The following is an 18850-nucleotide window of genomic DNA, read 5'->3' on the forward strand; positions in this document are numbered from 1 at the left end:
GTAGCCTACGCAACAGACAGTGTGAGGCGAGAGGCATCGACCGGTCCACTTAAGTGTAGGTGAACAACATGACCTTTTCATCCTCCGCTGTTCGTAATGATGCCATATAGGGCTGAGTCAAGATTTCGGCTTGTGAAAATAATAACCTCGACCAACGTCCAATTCAAAGCAAATAATTGTGTACGCCGTATACCAATATGAGCTTGACAACTTGGCATACGGTCTGCCACGGTCCAGTCTCCTCGCTGGGCACTCTGCACCAGCTGTTCACTGTTGAAGTGTGTGGGCGCATGTAGTTCCGCCGTCTGTCAGTGCTCCTGCTCCGAGGCGCGCTCCATGGACCCGCTGTTTTAGGATGAAACGGATGCGCGCCGCCGCGCGCATGTAGAGGAGTGCGCGTTGAAATGTCAATTAATTCTGGGTCCCACCGAACATCCACTTATTCATTACAAATGATCCCAGACTCACATTATGATAACGATTCGACATGGCTTACTGGAAATTATCATCATGCTTTCGATTAATTACCTAATTAGCTACAAAATGTTTACAAACAGTAAGCCTATATTTGAAATGGCCTAAGACATTTAGCAATTCGATCTCTGTTTTTGTAGCCTACAACAATGCAAAAATAGGGGGGCGAGAGTCAGGATAAGTGGGAACAAAACACAAAAAGATGTAAACATGACCCTTAAAAGAGTTTCAACGAAATTAGGTATTTTAACATTATTGGCTATTCACGGTGTTCAATGTGCAAATAGTTGAAGTATGAAGTGCAGGGGGGAAAGTAAATAAGCAGATCCACTCTGTCCTCCTTATCCTACAGCCCCTGAATAGCCCCCCGCCCTGGCTTTCTGCCTACAATTTAGCTCAAATAAACCCCACTCCGGTTATTATCAGGCACTAAAAGCAATTAGCCTATTTTCTCAGTGTTTTGTTCAGCGAGGCAGGCATAAATTTAGCCTGAGCAAAAGCTTTTCCACGCATAAATGAATGATAATGCAGTGCAATTAAGAAATTGTAAAGGCAATTATGGAGTGTTGGCCGTGGCAGCTCAGGTTTTCCTCAATGTCACGTCCTGGCTCAGTGTCTGCAGAGTGCTGCAGTTCATTCTGCACGAGACCTGTGTTGTGTTTAATGTTGCATCCAGAGCAGCCGACAAATCACTATGAGCTGTAATAGTAGCCTTCTACGTGACCTGAGCTAGCCTACTGGACCACATTACGTCTTATTTATTCCAACCACATTTGGGGCTGTTATGTAATATAATACGGCAATGTAATATACTGATGGATTCTAATGTGACAATATAGTATTTGTTTAGTCATCGTGGGAAATGGGTGATGTAGCCTATGAGTGAGTCAGCTGCTGATTCGTGGATATTGCTGGAATGTCAGACTAGCCCATGAAAAGTATGCGACCATGGTTGCCCGTGCCCAGCCTGAGCCTGACAACCTAACTTCATAGTTGACAGGAAAGGTTTTAAAACCAGTCTGACTGATTTCACCTTCTTATAGTCTAGCGAATCTAGACATTACCGCCTTTAGACGTCTTCACAGTTGGATAATGGTATACCTTGAGTGGGTGATGAGCGACTGGGGAACCGTTTTAAGCTCAAAGCACAGAAATGCGGTTAGCCCTGCTCTCCCATGTCTGATGCAATGTCCCCTTGTGACAGACAGGCATCGCCTGATTAGGGCACTGTGAGAACTGAGCATTGGCGGAGGCAGCTCAATAGATTTAGTTAATCATACAGGGGAGGCTTAATAACGACCTCATTCTGCCTCCCAATCCAATTCCAATGTGTTGCGCATTCATCACTGCTCTCCACGTGGATTGAGGAGCAGAGGGTTGGTACACTGGTAAAGATCTGAGGCGTATTGGTCGCACGTTCAAGCTACTGCTACGTTGCTTACATCTGCCAAACCCTCTCAGATCTATGAGAACATAGCATACAAGGCATATGGTTACCCTATTCCCAAATAGCCTACGTATCTAGTGGGCCTATAGGCCTATATATCCATGTGTAGCCTCCTTTTCAACGGGCTGGGACCCCTCCATTAGCCCACAGTCTGTTTATTCTTTGTCACTTGGTCTTATTGTCAACTAGCCATCTGCCACTGAGGTAACAGAAGTAGGCTGCCTGCTCCACACTTTCTCAATGTCTGCCTGGCCCTTCTCGAGAATTGAGCCGAATTCCTCTTCTGCGCATGCTCCGTCATTGCGCATTGGAAGCCATGTTGAAGTTTCGGTGGCTGTGATTTTCTAACGCTGTATGTTTTTAACGTTTGTTTTCCACGATTTTCAGTGCTGGTGTCTCAAAACCAAGCTCTTCGGAACCTTAAATTGGAATTCAGAAAATGAACTCCAGTGTCGACCTATCTAGGCGCAATCCGCAGGAGGATTTCGAGCTTATTCAACGGATAGGAAGTGGCACATACGGAGATGTCTACAAGGTAACTGCAACAGCATTAGCAACAGCGATACATTCGGTTGCAACATTTCGTTGGAACAAAAAACAATAACAAGCACGTTACATTAGGTTGGCTACGTAGCGTAAGGACACACACGAGAGAGAGAGAGAGCAGGTGCGCTGTGCATATCGTCTGAACATAGCCTACTTTCTACTGAAGCGGTGGCGAATTGTTGCTGTCGCCCGGATCGAGCCTGTAGCCAGATGACAGCTGGCCACAATTCCATATCGCCAATGCATGCACTCATCAAATAGCAGATAATCGCCCTGTTGTTCTGTGCTCGTAAACAACATGACGCATCTCCTTGTCACCCGGTCCTTTGGGAGGGTGGGGGGTTGTTGTAACAATGTAGCGTGCCTGTTTGTAACAGTGTGGTCTATGTTATGGTAGCATATCTCTCCGAGGGGATAGCCTGGTTGCATAGCCTCCGATACACAAGGCCCCGCACTTATAGGCGTACGCATGAATCTCTGAATATTCAAGTTTCATTACGTTTTAGCCCCGCCATTATGACATTGAATTGTATTTAAAAACAGTAGTATGGCTAAATATTGTTTTCTTTGGCCCATCTATGCCGATGAATTGATATTTAGATCGTTCCACACAGCAATATGACAGCCATTCACTCCCTCTGTTTTTACGTCAGCCACAATGTCTTGGAATTTAATTTACCAGCCATGTGTGGGAGGCATTTGACAACCGGGAGAAATTCATTACAATGTTATTAATGGGTTGTTTAGGGTAGCTATTCGGAGTAGGCCTAGATAATATGTTTGAAATTATAGGAATACTTATAGGAAAATTATAATTTTAGGCCATGTGAAGTCATCTTGCATTCACTCCACTGTAAAGGGCACAGCCATGCAGGAAAAGACTGGTTTGACACTGGCAACAGTGATATAGAGAGAGGAGATTCAGGAAAAGAGAGGTTTGTTGGCTTTGAGGCCCTTGCCGGTTTGTTTACCTTTGCCATAGCCGCATTTTAGAGTACAGAGGAGCTGGCGCAGTGTGATCTAGGTTAGGTGTAGTTTGCAGCCTGAGAAGGCCCATCTCCAAGGGGGTTGTTTTCTCACTTGGCCTGGGTGAGTGTGTGTGGCACAGCTGGGCAGGCATGGTCCTGGAATGCAGCAGTCCCGACTTCCTGTGTGTGTGTGCGTGTGTGTGTGTGTGTGTTTGTGCGTGTGTGTGGGTGGGTGTTTGTTTGAGGAGCTTTTGTGGGGGTGGATCACTGTGTGTGTGTGTGTGTGTGTGTGTCTGTGTGTGTGACCCATTGTTTTAGACTGCTCCTGTGAAGGAAGATGTAGGCTAGAAGCCTCAGTCAGAGCCGCAGCTGGACATGTCCACAATCGGACCGTACAGAACCGTCTGCAGTGGCCATCCTGTTTGGATCCAATTGTTCCATCTTGGTCCTCTTGTTTGCTCATTACAAAAGAGTTGGATTCAAGCCCCAATTTAGTTAATCTTTATTTGTGCCTGTGGCATTTTGGGATTTTGAAATGTACTCAAACTGCCTAATGATGTCACTCACTAGTGAATCGTTTCTTATTGTTTCGGAAATGTAATACAGCAACCAACCAACCTTGCTCTGTCCTGTGCTTGGCAAAGTATTTGCAGTGTGCCGACAAGGCAGATTGGAGCAGACTACTGTAGTTCAGTTGGCCTAGGTGTGGATGGACAGGGTCCTGGATTGTATTGTAGTCCTGGGCTGCTGTTTTTCAAGGCACCTCCTCATGCTCCAGTCACTGTAGTGGGAGGTCAGGAGTTCAGGAAGGATTTTTGCGGTTTGGAAGTGGATATTATGAGGTTGTTGTGTATCCCAGGCTTTGTCCTGGTGCACACACTCTCACACACATATACACATACATACACACAAACATACACACACTTCAACTATGTATTTCAACATTTAGCATTTCCTTCCTCCCTTATACATGCCTACGTACACACACACACACACACACACACACCATGTACATTCTGACGTAACATGCGTATGTGAAGTGTAGGATATGAGACTTCACAACCTTGTACTAACCCTGGACAGGAGGACTTTTGCGAGAGAGAGAGAGAGCTGGAGTGAGGCCATTCATCATAAGGCCAGTTCCATAAATGCACTGTTTCCCTGTCCACCTCCATGTCTGTCTCTGTCTGTCTGTCTTGTCTGTCTGTGTTGTCATACAGGTATGTTTCATGTTTTAAACTAGATAATCATCATGTCTCTAAACAGAGATTTTCTCTCTCCTTCCAGATTCAGATAATACCACTACCACACTTACATGGTTTGCTTCGCATAACCATCTGGGAACTATCCATTCGAAACAGTTTGGAAAAGGGCAGGCACTTTCAAAAATATTTGGCAGGTGATTGGATGAACCATCTGTCTATCAGATTTGTATTTCCTCTTATAAGACTGATTGGTTATCATTTTCTGATCTGGCACAAACGGATCTCAGTATCCAGACTGATTTGCGAAAGGAACAGAATGTGATCAGGATGGTCTCACGAGGCTACTACCACACCATTCTACACACACAAACACACACACACACACACACACACACACACACACACACAGACCCCGTTTACACCTTGCATTAAAATGCGTTTTTGGTGATCAGATTGCAATCTGATTGTGCGAAACCACATGAAAATACAGTAAATGTGCCCAAAACGTTTTGAGGACGGATTGCGATCTGATCGGCCAAACCACATCCGGAGGTGGTCAGGGATGCATTTCGACCACATTTAATATACGTGTAAATGGAAATGCGTTTTTAATCCACATATCAACAACGTGGGCTGAAATGCGTAGCCGTTGGAACGTGCCGGTTCCAGACCAGCAAGGAGCAGGCTTCCATGGCAGCTAGCAAGAAAGCATTAAAAAGGATCCTGGTCAAGGTTGGAGTCCAGACGAGACAAAAGTGTCTACTCTCAATTTGGTCGGACGAAAATATTCAAGCACAAACAGGATGTGACGTCCGATTGTCAGCTGGACAGAGTCGATCGGATCTCAAACGGATCGGGTTGAAGATAATCGAAACACATATTAATGCCAGGTGTAAATGTAACCAGGCTAAATCATTATCTAGATACAATCTCGATACGAGACGCATTTTAATGCAAGGTGTAAACGGGGTCACACACACACACACACACACACACACACACACACACATAGACATACCAACACCATCATCAGCAGGTGTCTGTCCCTCTTGTCAGATCAGATCAGACTTGGTTCTTGCGCATGTCTGGGTGGAGGATGCGCGTGTGCGTGCGTGCGTGTGTGTGTGTGTGTGTGAGAGGGAGAGAGAGAGGGGTTGTGTGTGGCAGAACAGGTTGGCAACGTCACAGGCCTTTTCAATTCACCTGTTATTTTCTCAATATGGAGAGATTCACCCAAGAAGACAATATCATGGTTGGTGTTTTTGGAGTGACATTCTCAGTGTAGTCATCATGGCCTCCTTTTAAGGCTGTTTTATTTACCTGCACATAGTTTCGGATGCGGGCTCATGTTTACGGTTAATCTCGGAGAGGAAAGTTCACTGACCCAGTTTCCCCCTGGATAAGCCAGGATTGAAACACTGGCGGCTGAGGAAAGGAGATCCCAGGCTGTAGCCTGAGTCACTCTGGACCCTGGATCTGAACCCTGGGCTTGAACCCTGGATCTGAACCCTGGGTCTGAATCCTGGATCTGAACCCTGGGCTTGAACCCTGGATCTGAACCCTGGGTCTGAATCCTGGATCTGAACCCTGGGCCTGAACCCTGGATCTGAACCCTGGATCTGAACCCTGGGCCTGAACCCTGGGCCTGAACCCTGGATCTGAACCCTGGATCTGAACCCTGGGTCTGAACCCTGGGCTTGAACCCGGGATCTGAACCCTGGGTCTGAACCCTGGATCTGAACCCTGGGCTTGAACCCTAGATCTAAACCCTGGATCTAAACCCTGGGTCGGAACCCTAGATCTTAACCCTGGGTCTGAACCCTAGGTCTGAACCCTAGATCTGAACCCTGGGCTTGAACCCTGGATCTGAACCCTGGGCTTGAACCCTGGATCTGAACCCTGGATCTGAACCCTGGGTCTGAACCCTGGGCCTGAACCCTGGGTCTGCACCCTGGATCTGAACCCTGGGCCTGAACCCTGGGTCTGCACCCTGGATCTGAACCCTGGGCCTGAACCCTGGGTCTGCACCCTGGATCTAAACCCTGGGCCTGAACCCTGGATCTGAACCCTGGATCTGAACCCTAGATCTAAACCCTGCGTCTGAACCCTTGGATCTGAACTTTGGCCTCAACTAGACTCCCTGATTCCCAGGCATGGCTCTGGGTCTAGTGGCTGCAGGCTATAGGTAGTGTCCCTCTCTCACCCAAGATATGACTAAGCCTGCATTTCCTGGTGCATTCCTGTAGTTAAATTCACACTGACTACACCACATGTTTACAGTATGTAGACTTAATTGGATACTGTGAGCATGACGATCTGCGTTCTGTATGCATCAGTATCAGTGAGAGATGGATAGAGAGGGAGGGAGAGAAGCTAATAGAGAGAGAGGGGGGGGGGGGGTTAGGAGAGAGAGGGAGGGAGGGAGGGAGAGAGAGAGAAGTTAGAAGAGAGAAGTTAGAAGAGAGAGAGAGGGAGGGAAGGAGGGAGGGAGAGAGAGAGGGGGGGGGGGTTAGGAGAGAGAGGGAGGGAGGGAGGGAGGGAGAAGTTAGAAGAGAGAAGTTAGAAGAGAGAAGTTAGAAGAGAGAGAGAGGGAGGGAAGGAGGGAGGGAGAGAGACGTTAGAAGAGATAGAGAGGAGAGAGAGGGAGGGAGAGAGAGAGAAGTTAGAAGAGAGAAGTTAGAAGAGAGAGAGGAGAGGGAGGGAGGGAGGGAGGGAGAGAGAAGTTAGAAGAGAGAGAGGGAGGGAGAGAGAAGTTAGAAGAGAGAGAGGAGAGGGAGGGAGGGAGAGAGAAGTTAGAAGAGAGAGAGGAGAGGGAGGGAGGGAGAGAGAAGTTAGAAGAGAGAGAGGAGAGGGAGGGAGGGAGAGAGAAGTTAGAAGAGAGAGAGGGAGGGAGAGAGAAGTTAGAAGAGATGGAGAGGAGAGAGAGGGAGAGAGAAGTTAGAGATAGAGAGAGGCGAGGAAGTGAAATGTCTCACCGTTACTCGAGAGTGCAGCCCATGTGTTGGAGGCGCAGCGTGGCAGTTCTCAGCCTCCCACACACAGCACCATGTTAATTACACTCACAACTCCAGTCCTCACCGGAATCTGACCACCGATAGAGAGGGAGGGAGGGAGGGAGACACACTTACAGATAGAGGTCGACAGGAAGACAGGCAGAGAGGGTGGGAGATGAAGGAGAGTCAGAGAGAGATTGAGACAGAGATAGAAGTAAATTTAGATGTAAGGATTAGCTCATAGGTAGTTAGGGTCTGTACAGTAGATTCACCTCATCCGTAATACACCACTGCTCATTACATTACATTACAGTCATTTAGCAGACGCTTTTAACCAAAGCGATTAACGGTAATTGCATTTAGCGTAGGAAGAGCCAATGTACTACTACTTGCCAGAACTCAAAAGTGCATCTCCTTTCTGAAACAAGTGACTAAGAGCATAATCTAGTACTGAAGGTAAAGTGCAAGAATATCAATCTCAAATACAATAGGTGCTTAAGAGGGAGGATCGTTGTAGTACTTCTTGAAGAGATGAGTTTTGAGCCTGCGACGAAAGATGGGCAGCGACTCTGCTGTCCTGACGTCAGTGGACAGTTCGTTCCACCACTGCTGTACAGTAGATTCACATCAGCTTTAATACACCCCTGATGTACAGTAGATTCACCTCAGCTTTAATACACCCCTGATGTACAGTAGCCTGGGTGTGTTTCTTCACGGGAACCGCCTGTTTAGTTTAGATTATTAGGACCCCCGTTAGCTACAGTATTGCAGCAGCTTTTCCTCAACACAAACTTTACATATTAGTGACAATGCATCATTACACTTACACCATAACACACAACATTACAAAATAAACAAAGACTAGAAAAACGCACAGACAAGTCTCCTGACAATTCAATAATCATAATATATCAATTGTCTGGGTTTTAAATTAAAATTAAAATCTTTAAAATCGAATTTCCCTTTTCTTGTGTGATATGTCTAGGAATAAATTCCATTCATGCATAGCTCGGTACAGGACCATACGTTTGATTGTGTTTGTTCTTGCTTTTGGCAATGTCAAATTTCCTCCTATAGCATGTCTTTGCTTCAGAGATATTTCTGATAAGATTCAAAATTCAAGATCTGTTTATTAGCCATGGACAGGACAGTGTAAAGACATCACAGTGCAAACACAGTACAAAAAACAGTGCAATGTATAAATGACGATATCCTGTTAAAAAAAGAGAGGCACATACTATATACAGAATGGAGTGTGGTGAGTGTATACACAGTACAGTGTGTGTGCAGAGTGTAGTGTGGTAGATGAGCTATGTTATATACTGTGTGTGCCGTTGAGGTGCAGTATGTGGAACAATGAGGTTGTGTGCAAGTGGTGCAGAGGGTATAGTCAGTGAGGGGGGGGGGTGGCGTCCTGGGGGGACACACAGCCTTGTCAATGAGTCTGATGGCCCTGGAGTGGAGAAGACGCTGTTTTTGTGGTGGGTGGACCCAGTCCCGATGGACCGCAGTCTCCTGCCAGAGGGGAGTGGTTCAAAGAGACCGGGATGGGAGGGGTCGGCCACCATCTTTCTGGCCCGTTTTAGGGTCCTGGAGGCGTGCAGGTCCTGTAGGGAGGGCAGTCTACAGCCGATCATCCTCTCAGTAGAGCGGATGATGCGCTGCAGTCTGCCCTTGTCTTTGTCTGTTGCGGCTGAGAACCAGATGGTGATGGAGAAGGTGAAGATGGACTCGATGATGGAGGTGTAGAAGAGAACCATCATTGCCTTTTGGCATGTTGAATTTCTTCAGCTGCTTCAGGAAGGACATGCTCTGCTGTGCTTTTTTGGTGAGGGAGCTGATGTACAGCTCTCACTTGAGGTCCCGGGAGATGGTGGCACCCAGGAAGCGAAGGCGTCAAAAGTGGTCACTTGGGTGTCATTCAGTCTCCACTCTCTTGAGAGCGTTGAGCTCCAGGTTATTTCGGCCGCACCGGGACAGCAGCCGGTCGATCTCCCGCCTGTAGGCGGACTCGTCGCTCTCGAAGGGACCGATGAGGGTGGTGTTGTCCGCAAACTTCAGGAGCTTAACAGACTGGTGGCTGGAGGTGCAGCTGTTCGTGTACAGGGAGAAGAGTAGAGGGGAAAGAACACAGCCTTGGGGGGGGAGCTTGCGCTGATGGTCCTGGAGTGCGTGCCCAGTTTCACTTGCTGCTTCCTGTCAGACAGGAAGTGTGATCCCCCTGCAGGTGGGGTCGGGCACGCGCAGCTGGGAGAGCATGCCCTCCGGAGTGAGCGGGAGGATGGTGTTGAAAGCAGAGCTGAAGTCCACAAACAGGATCCTGGCGTAGCTGGCTGCAGACTGGAGAATGAAGTGAAGGGCCATGTTAACTGCGTCGTCCACTGACCTGTTGGCTCTGTAGGCGAACTGCAGGGGGTCTAGGAGAGGGTGATAGATTTGAGACGCCGCAGAACAAGGCGCTCAAAAACCTTCATTGCTCCAGGGGTTATGGCAATGGGTCTATAGTTGTTGAAACCAGTGATCCTTGCTTTCTTGGGGACGGGGATGATGGTGGAGGTCTTGAAGCAGGCTGGAACATGGCATGTCTCTAGTGAGGTGTTGAAGATGTCAGTGAACACCGGGGACAGCGGATCAGCACAGTACTTCAGCATGGAGGGGGAGACAGAGTCCGGTCCGGCAGCTTTCGGTGGGGTTCTGTCTCTTGAACAGGCGGGTTCACGTGCTTCTCTAGGATGGTGAGAGGCTATGATGCATTGGTGGGGGCAGCTGTGGAGAGGTCCGGTCCCTACTGGGGGGGGGGTGGGGGGGGGTGGAGTGGGGTGGGGGCGCTGGGATGCAGCTGATGAGTGTTGGGGGCGGGGGGGGGGGGGGGGACACCCATTGTTTTTCAAACATGCAGTAGAACTCGTTCAGGTAGTTGGCGAGGCGTGGGTCGTCAGAGGCCTGGCGGGATCTCGGTTTGTAGTTTGTGATCATTCTGTCCGGGGCCTTTCCAGAGGGAGCACGCATTCCCATCTGAGAACTGGTGTTGGAGTTTCCCTGAGGAGCCTTGTTAAGCCTCCTTCACTGCCTTGCTAAACCTGTACTTGACCTCTTTGAACCGGTCGTTATCCCCACTCCTACGTACTTCCTGTTTCTCCAGCCTTCACTTCCTGAGTCTGGCTGTGAACCAGGGCCTGTCGCTGTTGTATTTGATCTTGGCGCGGGTGGGAACGCATTCACTCACGACTAAGCTGATGTGTGATGACTCGGTGTCTGTGTACTCGTCCTGGTTGTTACCAGCTTCAGTGCCTCCCCAGTCAACGTAGCCCTGACCATGGCCGGCCCGCTCTAGCCACGCTCGTGATTTCTCCTTAGCTTGAGCGGTCCACCTCTTGTATGTCCTGACGACCGGCTTGGAGAGTTTCAGTTCCTGGCTGTATTCAGGGATCAAGTGGACGATGGCGTGGTCAGAGTGGCCCAGAGCAGCATGGGAGCCGGCGTGGTAGGCGTGGTGTAACAGTGGTCCAGAGGGTTCTCCTCCCTGATCTGCTGGCGATCTTGGGGAGTTCATGACTGAGATTAGCTCTGTTGGAGTCACCTAGGACAATAACAAAGGGGAACACGTAAAAACAAGTCCCTCCATATTTTTTCCTGCCAGAGTTCTGGGTCGCGGTCAGCTCTGAACAGTTTGTATCCGTCGAGTTATACCACAACGTCCGGAGACGACTCATTCAACCAGGTCTCGGTAGAGGTCTGGATAGCAGATGAGGAAAAGTTCTCGTAATTTGCAACTACTGTAGCAGCAGGAGTTCTTCTATTTTATTGCGGAGGGAGTGAACATTTGATAGGATCTGGTGGCGCTGTGCGAGTTCCACGTCGCCATAGACCAACGAGAGCCCCCGCTCTCTTCCCTCTTTGTCTCCGTCTCGCTGAATGGACAACAGACTGAGTGCCTTTGACCAGAATGTCCAATATTTCCACGGTAGGGATGAGGAAATCGGGTATTAAATCCGCAGTGGTTGATTCCCTCATGTTCATAAGTTTCTCTCTGGTGAAGGAACTGACGGTCTTATCGTAAAACACAAAATTACACGAAAAAACAGCACGGACCCAAACACCGGGGCGGCACTGAAAATGCAAGTAATGAGAAAGTAGGCCTTATCTATTTTTAACATTTAACCAATCTAGACAATTATGCAACCACATTTGTTCTTTATTCACAATGGAGTGCTTTATGTGCTGCTCTGTTTTGTACCAGTTGTAATTTCTTGATCTTATCCATTGTAGCATTAGACCACACTGCTGGGCAATTATAGTCAAGATTGGACATATTAAAGCCTCAATCGCCAACTAAGCCTATTACCGGAATGTAGTTGCCATGGGGATATATTGCCATGAGCATACATACCAAATGGGAATATGTGTGAGTGTGGGTGTGTTATGTGCGTGTGTGTGTGTGCGTGTGTGCGTGTGTGTGTGTGTGTTATGTGCATGCTTGTGTGTGTGTGCTTAAGGTTGGGTGGCTTGAGAACTGCAGCGTCACATTGCTGGCACAAACACATGTAGGCCTACAGGTTTATAAACACTTAGGCTACACACAAACGCACACCCACACACACACACATGCTCTTTTCACACCAGAATTCTGTCTCCCTCTCCCTCAGAGTCAGTGCGCTGTGTTTGCACAGGTCTTGCAGCACATCTACCTGACGTTTTTTTTAGGCGAGCCCCCAGGCGTGAGCAACAACGTCGTCGACTTCCACAACACCGGCAGTAACATTTCACTGTATATTGTACACTGTACTATACACATGGAACGAATCAAATCTGAATCTGAATCTCACTTTCTTCCGAACGGGAAGGATGAACCTGGCAGTGTGAACTGGCACGGGGGAGAGCATGATTTGGAATTTCCACCAGACCAAAACGTTTTTTAGGTCTTTCCACTGTGAAAAAGGCTCTTAGAGGCGAGGGGGGGACTTACTTTATTAGGACATACTCTGTCGAAGTTCTAAGCGAGCTGTGATGAGGCCGTGTAAACACTGCAGGACGCCGATTGGTCAGAGAGAATTGTCAATCGGGGATATCTTAATTAATGCAAGATATGTGTGTTATTTATTTGTTTCAGAGACTCCCGTGACCATGCTAAGCAGCACTCAAACGAGGAAATGATGTGGCATGGAATTTGTGGATGTTTAGTCTCAATCTGTCCATTGGAAGAAAAAAAAAATTCTAATGTCTTAGTTAATACAAGATTGATTGATATAGGAAAGCAGTTTTGTGTTTGTTTGTGTTTATCTGTGATATTTATATTATGGAGATCCTCCATAGCCCTGCTAGTTCGTACAGCCTGTAGGCTGAGGCTGCCTCCCAGCTCTCTGTGCCTGCCTAGCCCCAGGCCTGCTGTCTCTTCCCTGACTAAAACCTTCTCCTCTTCCACACGCCGAGGTCCTCCTTTTCCACGAGGTCTGCTTTTTCCGCAGCTGCTCGCCATGCGTCCCCACGTGTTTGTTTCCATCCATTTCCCCGCGTGCCTCTCGTGAACATTACACACGAGCTGGCTTCAGATCAGCTGTTGATTGGCTCTGGTGCTCAAGTCAGCCAGCCGGTCAGTCATAAAGGCTCTCCGGACTGCTTCCCACCAGCCAGCGGCCCGGCCACCTCTATAATTAGACCGGCCTGCTCGATGCCGCAGCAGCGCCGTTAGCATAACATAGCATAGCATGACGTAGCATGCTATCGAGCATACTGGACAGGTCATTGGCCGGCACCTGTGTGAGACCAGGCCAGGGTCCTCCTAGATAGTTTCCTGTCCTGTCACTCTGTGGATGGTGTTGTGCGTGTGTGCTGTGACCACTGACTGGCCACTTCCACTTGTCACTTGTCTGTAATGCTCCATCTACTGCCTCCCTCTGTTTCTCATCCCCCCATCACTCATCATCTCTCTCTCTCTCTCTCTCTCTCTCTCTCTCTCTCTCTCATACACACAAACACACGCTGCTCATAGCCTCATCTCTCTCTCTCTCTCTCTCTCTCTCTCTCTCTCTCTCTCTCATACACACAAACACACACTGCTCATCCCCTCACCTCTCTCTCTCTCATACAAACACGCTGCTCATCCCCTCATCTCTCTCTCTCTCTCTCTCTCTCTCTCTCTCTCTCTCATACACACAAACACACACACTGACATTACTCTCGTATTGACCATCTGCTGTCCTGGTGTGGCCAAAACAACAGAGGGGGGGGGGGGGTCAGAAAGCTGTGTGATGATGATGAGTGTTAACTGCGTTAACTGGCCTACGTAGCTACTGTGCTTGTATGCTGCATGTTGTGGCTCTAAGTGCCACTGATCAATGCTACAGTTACAGCTCCAGGCCCCATGTAGGGGGTTGGTAGGCTACAGTATATTGACTGCTTCACACATTTGCATGTTTAAACACAGCCCAGAGAGTCTACAGTCCTCACTATAGCCAGGCCTCACTACTGTACATGTCCTCGATTGGCCTAACTGCTGGTTAACTGTGTTTATCTTCTCTCTCTCTCTCTCTCTCTCTCTCTCTCTCTCTCTCTCTCTCTCCCCCTCCCCCTCCCCCCCTCTCCTCCAGGCTCGTAATGTCAACACAGGGGAACTTGCAGCCATTAAAGTCATTAAGCTGGAACCTGGTAAGCTCTCAACAGCTCTTCACTATCGCTCCCCCTCTCTCCGTCCGTCGCCTTCCCTTTCCTCTGACTTCCTTCCTCTTACCCCCGTCACCCACCACTTCCCCTTTACCACGCTCTCCTCTCTTCCTCTGCTCCCTCTCTCCTCTCTTCCTGTCCTCTCTCTCCTCCTCCTCTCCTCCTCTGCAGCAGTTATATAATCTCATATTTCTTCGGTTGATCTTACTGCAGCTGAAAAACATCATCCCCGTGACAAGACGACGTGTATGTCTCTGTCACTTCTCTCTCTCTCTGACTCGGTTTCTCTCTTTCTCTGTCTCTCTCTCTGTCTCTCTGTCTCTCTCTCTGTCTCTCTCTCCCTATCTCTCTCTCTCTCTCTCTCTTTTAGCTGTGGTCTCATTTAAGCCTTTTATGGCCGCTCTCATAAACTGTCACCATTTTCTGTCGAGGTGGCGTTTTCCAGCGTCACACACTGATCATTTTTATTGAGCTGTACTAAATCAGTGTGGCTTATGCACTTCATGAGCAGGCACCACCATAATAATAATAATAATAATATTAATAATACAACTTTTATTTATTTATATAGCCTACTTCTCCATTAGCTTCTATGCAGTTCTTCTGCCCGTACTCAGACAGTTGGGGTCGTTGAGTGGGATTTTCTAAAAGCACAGTGGAGGCAGCTGGTTCCTGCCGCATTCCTCGTCAGTCACACGGCCGGCTAGCCAGCCAGTCAGAGAGACAGTCAGCCATGGAGACAGCCAGTCAGCCAGGGAGACAGCCAGCCAGAGAGACAGCCAGTCAGTCAATCAGAGAGACAGCCAGCTAGCCAGCCAGGGAGACAGCTAGCCAGCCAGGGAGACAGTCAGCCAGAGAGCTACAGTAGGGAGCCAGCCAGCCAGGGAGACAGCCAGCCAGTCAGTCAGAGAGACAGCCAGGGAGCTACAGTGGGGAGCCAGTCAGCCAGGGAGACAGCCAGCCAGTCAGCCAGAGAGACAGTCAGCCAGTCAGCCAGAGAGCTACTGTGGGGAGCCAGGGAGCCAGCCAGTCAGTCAGCCAGGGAGACAGCCAGCCAGTTAGCCAGGGAGCTAGGGAGCCAGTCAGCCAGGGAGACAGCCAGCCAGTCAGCCAGGGAGACAGCCAGCCAGCCAGCCAGGGAGCTAGGGAGCCAGCCAGCCAGGGAGACAGCCAGCCAGCGAGCTAGGGAGACAGCCAGCCAGAGAGGCAGCCCGCCAGCCAGGGAGACAGTGAGGAATCCGCCAGAGGAACGATCAGACAGCATGTGCAAAACTCTCTCTTTCTGGCCTACTTTCTAGTACCTTCCTCTTCCTCCTGCTCCACTCCGAAGACTCTGTAGCCCGCGGCAACAACTCACACACCCCGCAGCTGCGTGCATGTGTACGCGTGTGTGTGTGTACGCGTGTATTTGTGTGTGTACGCGTGTGTGTGTGTGAGTGATCGTGCTTTCCTGCTTCCAGTTTGTGCTTCGCTGTCTCATGAAGGTGCAGGAACGGTGGATCACCCACACGGTCCCTTGAAAACCTGTTTGGAGTCTCTCTCTCTCTCTCTCTCTCTCCCTCCCCCTTTCTCTCTCTCTTTCTCTCTCTCTCTGTCTGTCTAGGAACAGGTTTGAGGACAGAGGGTTGACTTTGTGGGCGTGTAGGGCACGTGTTATCTCCATGCCCTTCTGGAGCCGTGCATGTAGGCCGGTGGGCTAATTAATGAGCAAAAATCACCCCCAAAAACGGATATTCTGGGGCAGAATAATACCCACCTCACTGAGCTAATGGGTCTGGGAGGCTCAAATCTATAGTGCCCTTCTTGTGAAATATGATCCTATCCAATTTAAATCTCTCTTTCTCTCCGCTACTCCCCAGTGATTCTGTCCTCTCCCACTGGTAAGCAGTGATGGGCGATGGAAACTTATACGTTTCGGCCTGGTTTATCAAGCCTGTGTGGCACCTGTCATTATTTTGCATTTCAGAGAGACAATAAACAATGGCCTTGTGTTTTACATTGTTGACCGTCTGCTGCCACGCCTCTTCATCCCCAGAGCTCTGCTCAAATAGGATTCCATGGATCCGTACGGAGTCTCACCTTGAGATCTGGGTCAGACATTGTCCATTGCATAATTTGAGTTTTCATTCAAATCTCATCTCGATCTCAGCAATTGAGTTATTTTGAGAGTCATAACTTTCGATCTCAAGGTGGGAACGGTACCTAGGAGTTATTCTGTCACATTCTGTTCTGCTCTCTTTGAGTTATGTGTTGTGTCGTGTTTTGCCCTCTGTTATGGTTGACCAGGGATCTGCAGAGCCCCCTATGGGGCAGATGTAGCGGAGGTGGTTTGGAACTGGTTTGGAGGTTGATGTTGATTAGGGACAGGTGCATCACATCGTTAAAGGCCCCAAACTCTGAGACGAACTCGAAGATGTGTGCGTGTTTGTTTGTTTGTGTGTGTGTTTGTGTTTGTATGTTTATGCTTGTGTGCGTGTATGTTTGCGTGTGCGTATGTATGCAATCACCGGTTTCCCTCTTACATCACACAGATTTACATAATCAGACATGTTGACATTCTGCTGTCAGAGAGTTTTAAGCTGACAGTGTTAGCTACTGAAATTTTGCTCTTATATATTACCCAAGAGATGCTGTCTGCTCACATAAGATCTCTTAGGCCCAGTCCCAATGTCCCCCCTAAACCCTCAAGCCCTGAGCTCTCTCAGACTTATTGACGTCACCTAGTAAAGTGGTTGAGTGGTATAAAAAGGAATGGGACAGCAGCACTTGCGACATCACGTTACGTTGACGTCAAAACATATTTCTTCTGGGACTTTTTATTTTACTTTTCAATTTTACGTGATGTGTTTCTTGTAGGCCTACATGTAAATTAATTTTGGGCTGAGTCAAATCCCCTGTACATTATCACAAACCTCTGCGTTACCCTCAAAACAGTTCTGTTCAACTTGTTGAAATCATTTCATTTTGTGGTCATAAGCGAACTACATTACTGCCTATGATTCTTGTTTGTGATGAATCCAAAAGTATTTACTCAAGAATGACAACACACATTTCTGCACCTCACAACTCTTTCCATATTCATGTTGGAAATCACAATTCAAAGAACACTGCACCTAGATTGATGATTAATGTCATGCAGCTTTAACTGGGGTATCATATGATTTAGGGCAACAGAAATCAATGTTATTTATAAATATAGCCTACATATTTTCAAACAAATCAAATTATACAAACCCATGGGGTCGATAAACTGTTCGTAAAAATATTGAAACCAAAATAATTGTAACTTGTGCAGATAAGCAAGTCAAATCCTGAAAACATGAAAACATATTTTGTTTTGTAACGTGAACGTTAGTTGGTTGAACTGTCTGTGCTTGTTTATTGGCTGTTCTTCAGGTAACCCCGTGTTTCACGTCACAACGATATGAACTGTGGGTGATTCCCTTAGGCAAAGTCTACATAAGTGCAGACTTATGGTAAGGGGGCGTTAAGGACTCAAAATGTCTGCCAGAGAGCCCTCATGCACTTGACGATTTGACAACGGGACAGCCCTAAGCCCCCACGCACTTAGCGTGAACGCGCCTCCAAGTCTGTGAGTCCGTTAGGGTGGACATTGGGACTGGGCTCCAGTCAAGCTGCTGTTTGAAGCGGCCGCTGACCTAAAATAGCGCGTAAGAGAGGTGGCAGCTAGCTCCAGCTAGCGGGCAGCTAGCTCCTTCCTGCCACAGTTCCAGCATCTCCTACTGCACAAGCTAGCGCAGCCTCCCACCAGATAAAAGGGACAGTTCACTCAAATCAAGTGTTATTTGTACCCTCACCTTGTTTATATGGGCTAAATCCAACTAAATCCCAAATTTAGGTGAACTTTCCCTTTAAAGCCTGACAGTTATCCGAACAAGGGCGACAATGCGTTTGGCGACCATCTGCATGTGTGATGCTATGTTAAAGTTATGTTGTATCTGTGTGTCCATCTCCTTGCTCAGCGCTGCTACACCACATGGCCTGAACCAACACTACCCTGCCCAAATATGATAATTATGCCATAAACATAACCATGCATAACCTGTGTGTGTGTGTGTGTGTGCGTGTGTGTGTGTGTGGTTGCCAGGTGAGGATTTTGCAGTGGTGCAGCAGGAAATCATCATGATGAAGGATTGCAAACACTCCAACATCGTGGCCTACTTCGGCAGCTATCTCAGGTGTGTATGTGTTGTCGTGTGGTGGTGGTGGTGTTGTTGTTGTTGTTGTTGATGTTGATGTTGATGTTTATGGTGGTGGTGTGTGTGTGTGTGTGTTGGTGGGACAGCAGAAGGGATATTGACAGTGTATCACTTCTCCGCTCCTCTAGGAGAGATAAATTATGGATCAGTATGGAGTACTGCGGTGGAGGATCTCTGCAGGATATTTATCATGGTAGAACACACATACACACACACATACACACACACACACACACACACACACAGACATATACACACACACACACCTACACACGCACACACACACACACACACACACACACACACACTGATGCTCTCATACTTGAAGGAGTACACA

General features: G+C 48.2%; 1 protein-coding gene across 5 annotated transcripts in view; it reads left to right on the forward strand.

The window, feature by feature from the left end:
* Window positions 1-2265: 2265 nt before the first annotated feature.
* The window catches only part of LOC311325560 (mitogen-activated protein kinase kinase kinase kinase 3-like), a 36533-nt gene continuing 19948 nt past the window's right edge, over window positions 2266-18850 (forward strand). For all 5 annotated transcript variants that reach the window (XM_084458277.1, XM_084458278.1, XM_084458280.1 and 2 more), the window contains exons 1-4: window positions 2266-2456; window positions 14221-14278; window positions 18402-18492; window positions 18642-18706. In XM_084458277.1, coding sequence (XP_084314403.1) covers window positions 2361-2456; window positions 14221-14278; window positions 18402-18492; window positions 18642-18706 — 310 coding nt within the window. In that variant the 5' untranslated portion in view covers window positions 2266-2360. The remainder of the gene's footprint in view (window positions 2457-14220; window positions 14279-18401; window positions 18493-18641; window positions 18707-18850) is intronic.

The sequence above is a fragment of the Borostomias antarcticus genome (genome assembly GCF_949987555.1).
Source record: "Borostomias antarcticus genome assembly, chromosome: 2".
In the NCBI taxonomy this organism is placed as follows: Eukaryota; Metazoa; Chordata; class Actinopteri; order Stomiiformes; family Stomiidae; genus Borostomias; species Borostomias antarcticus.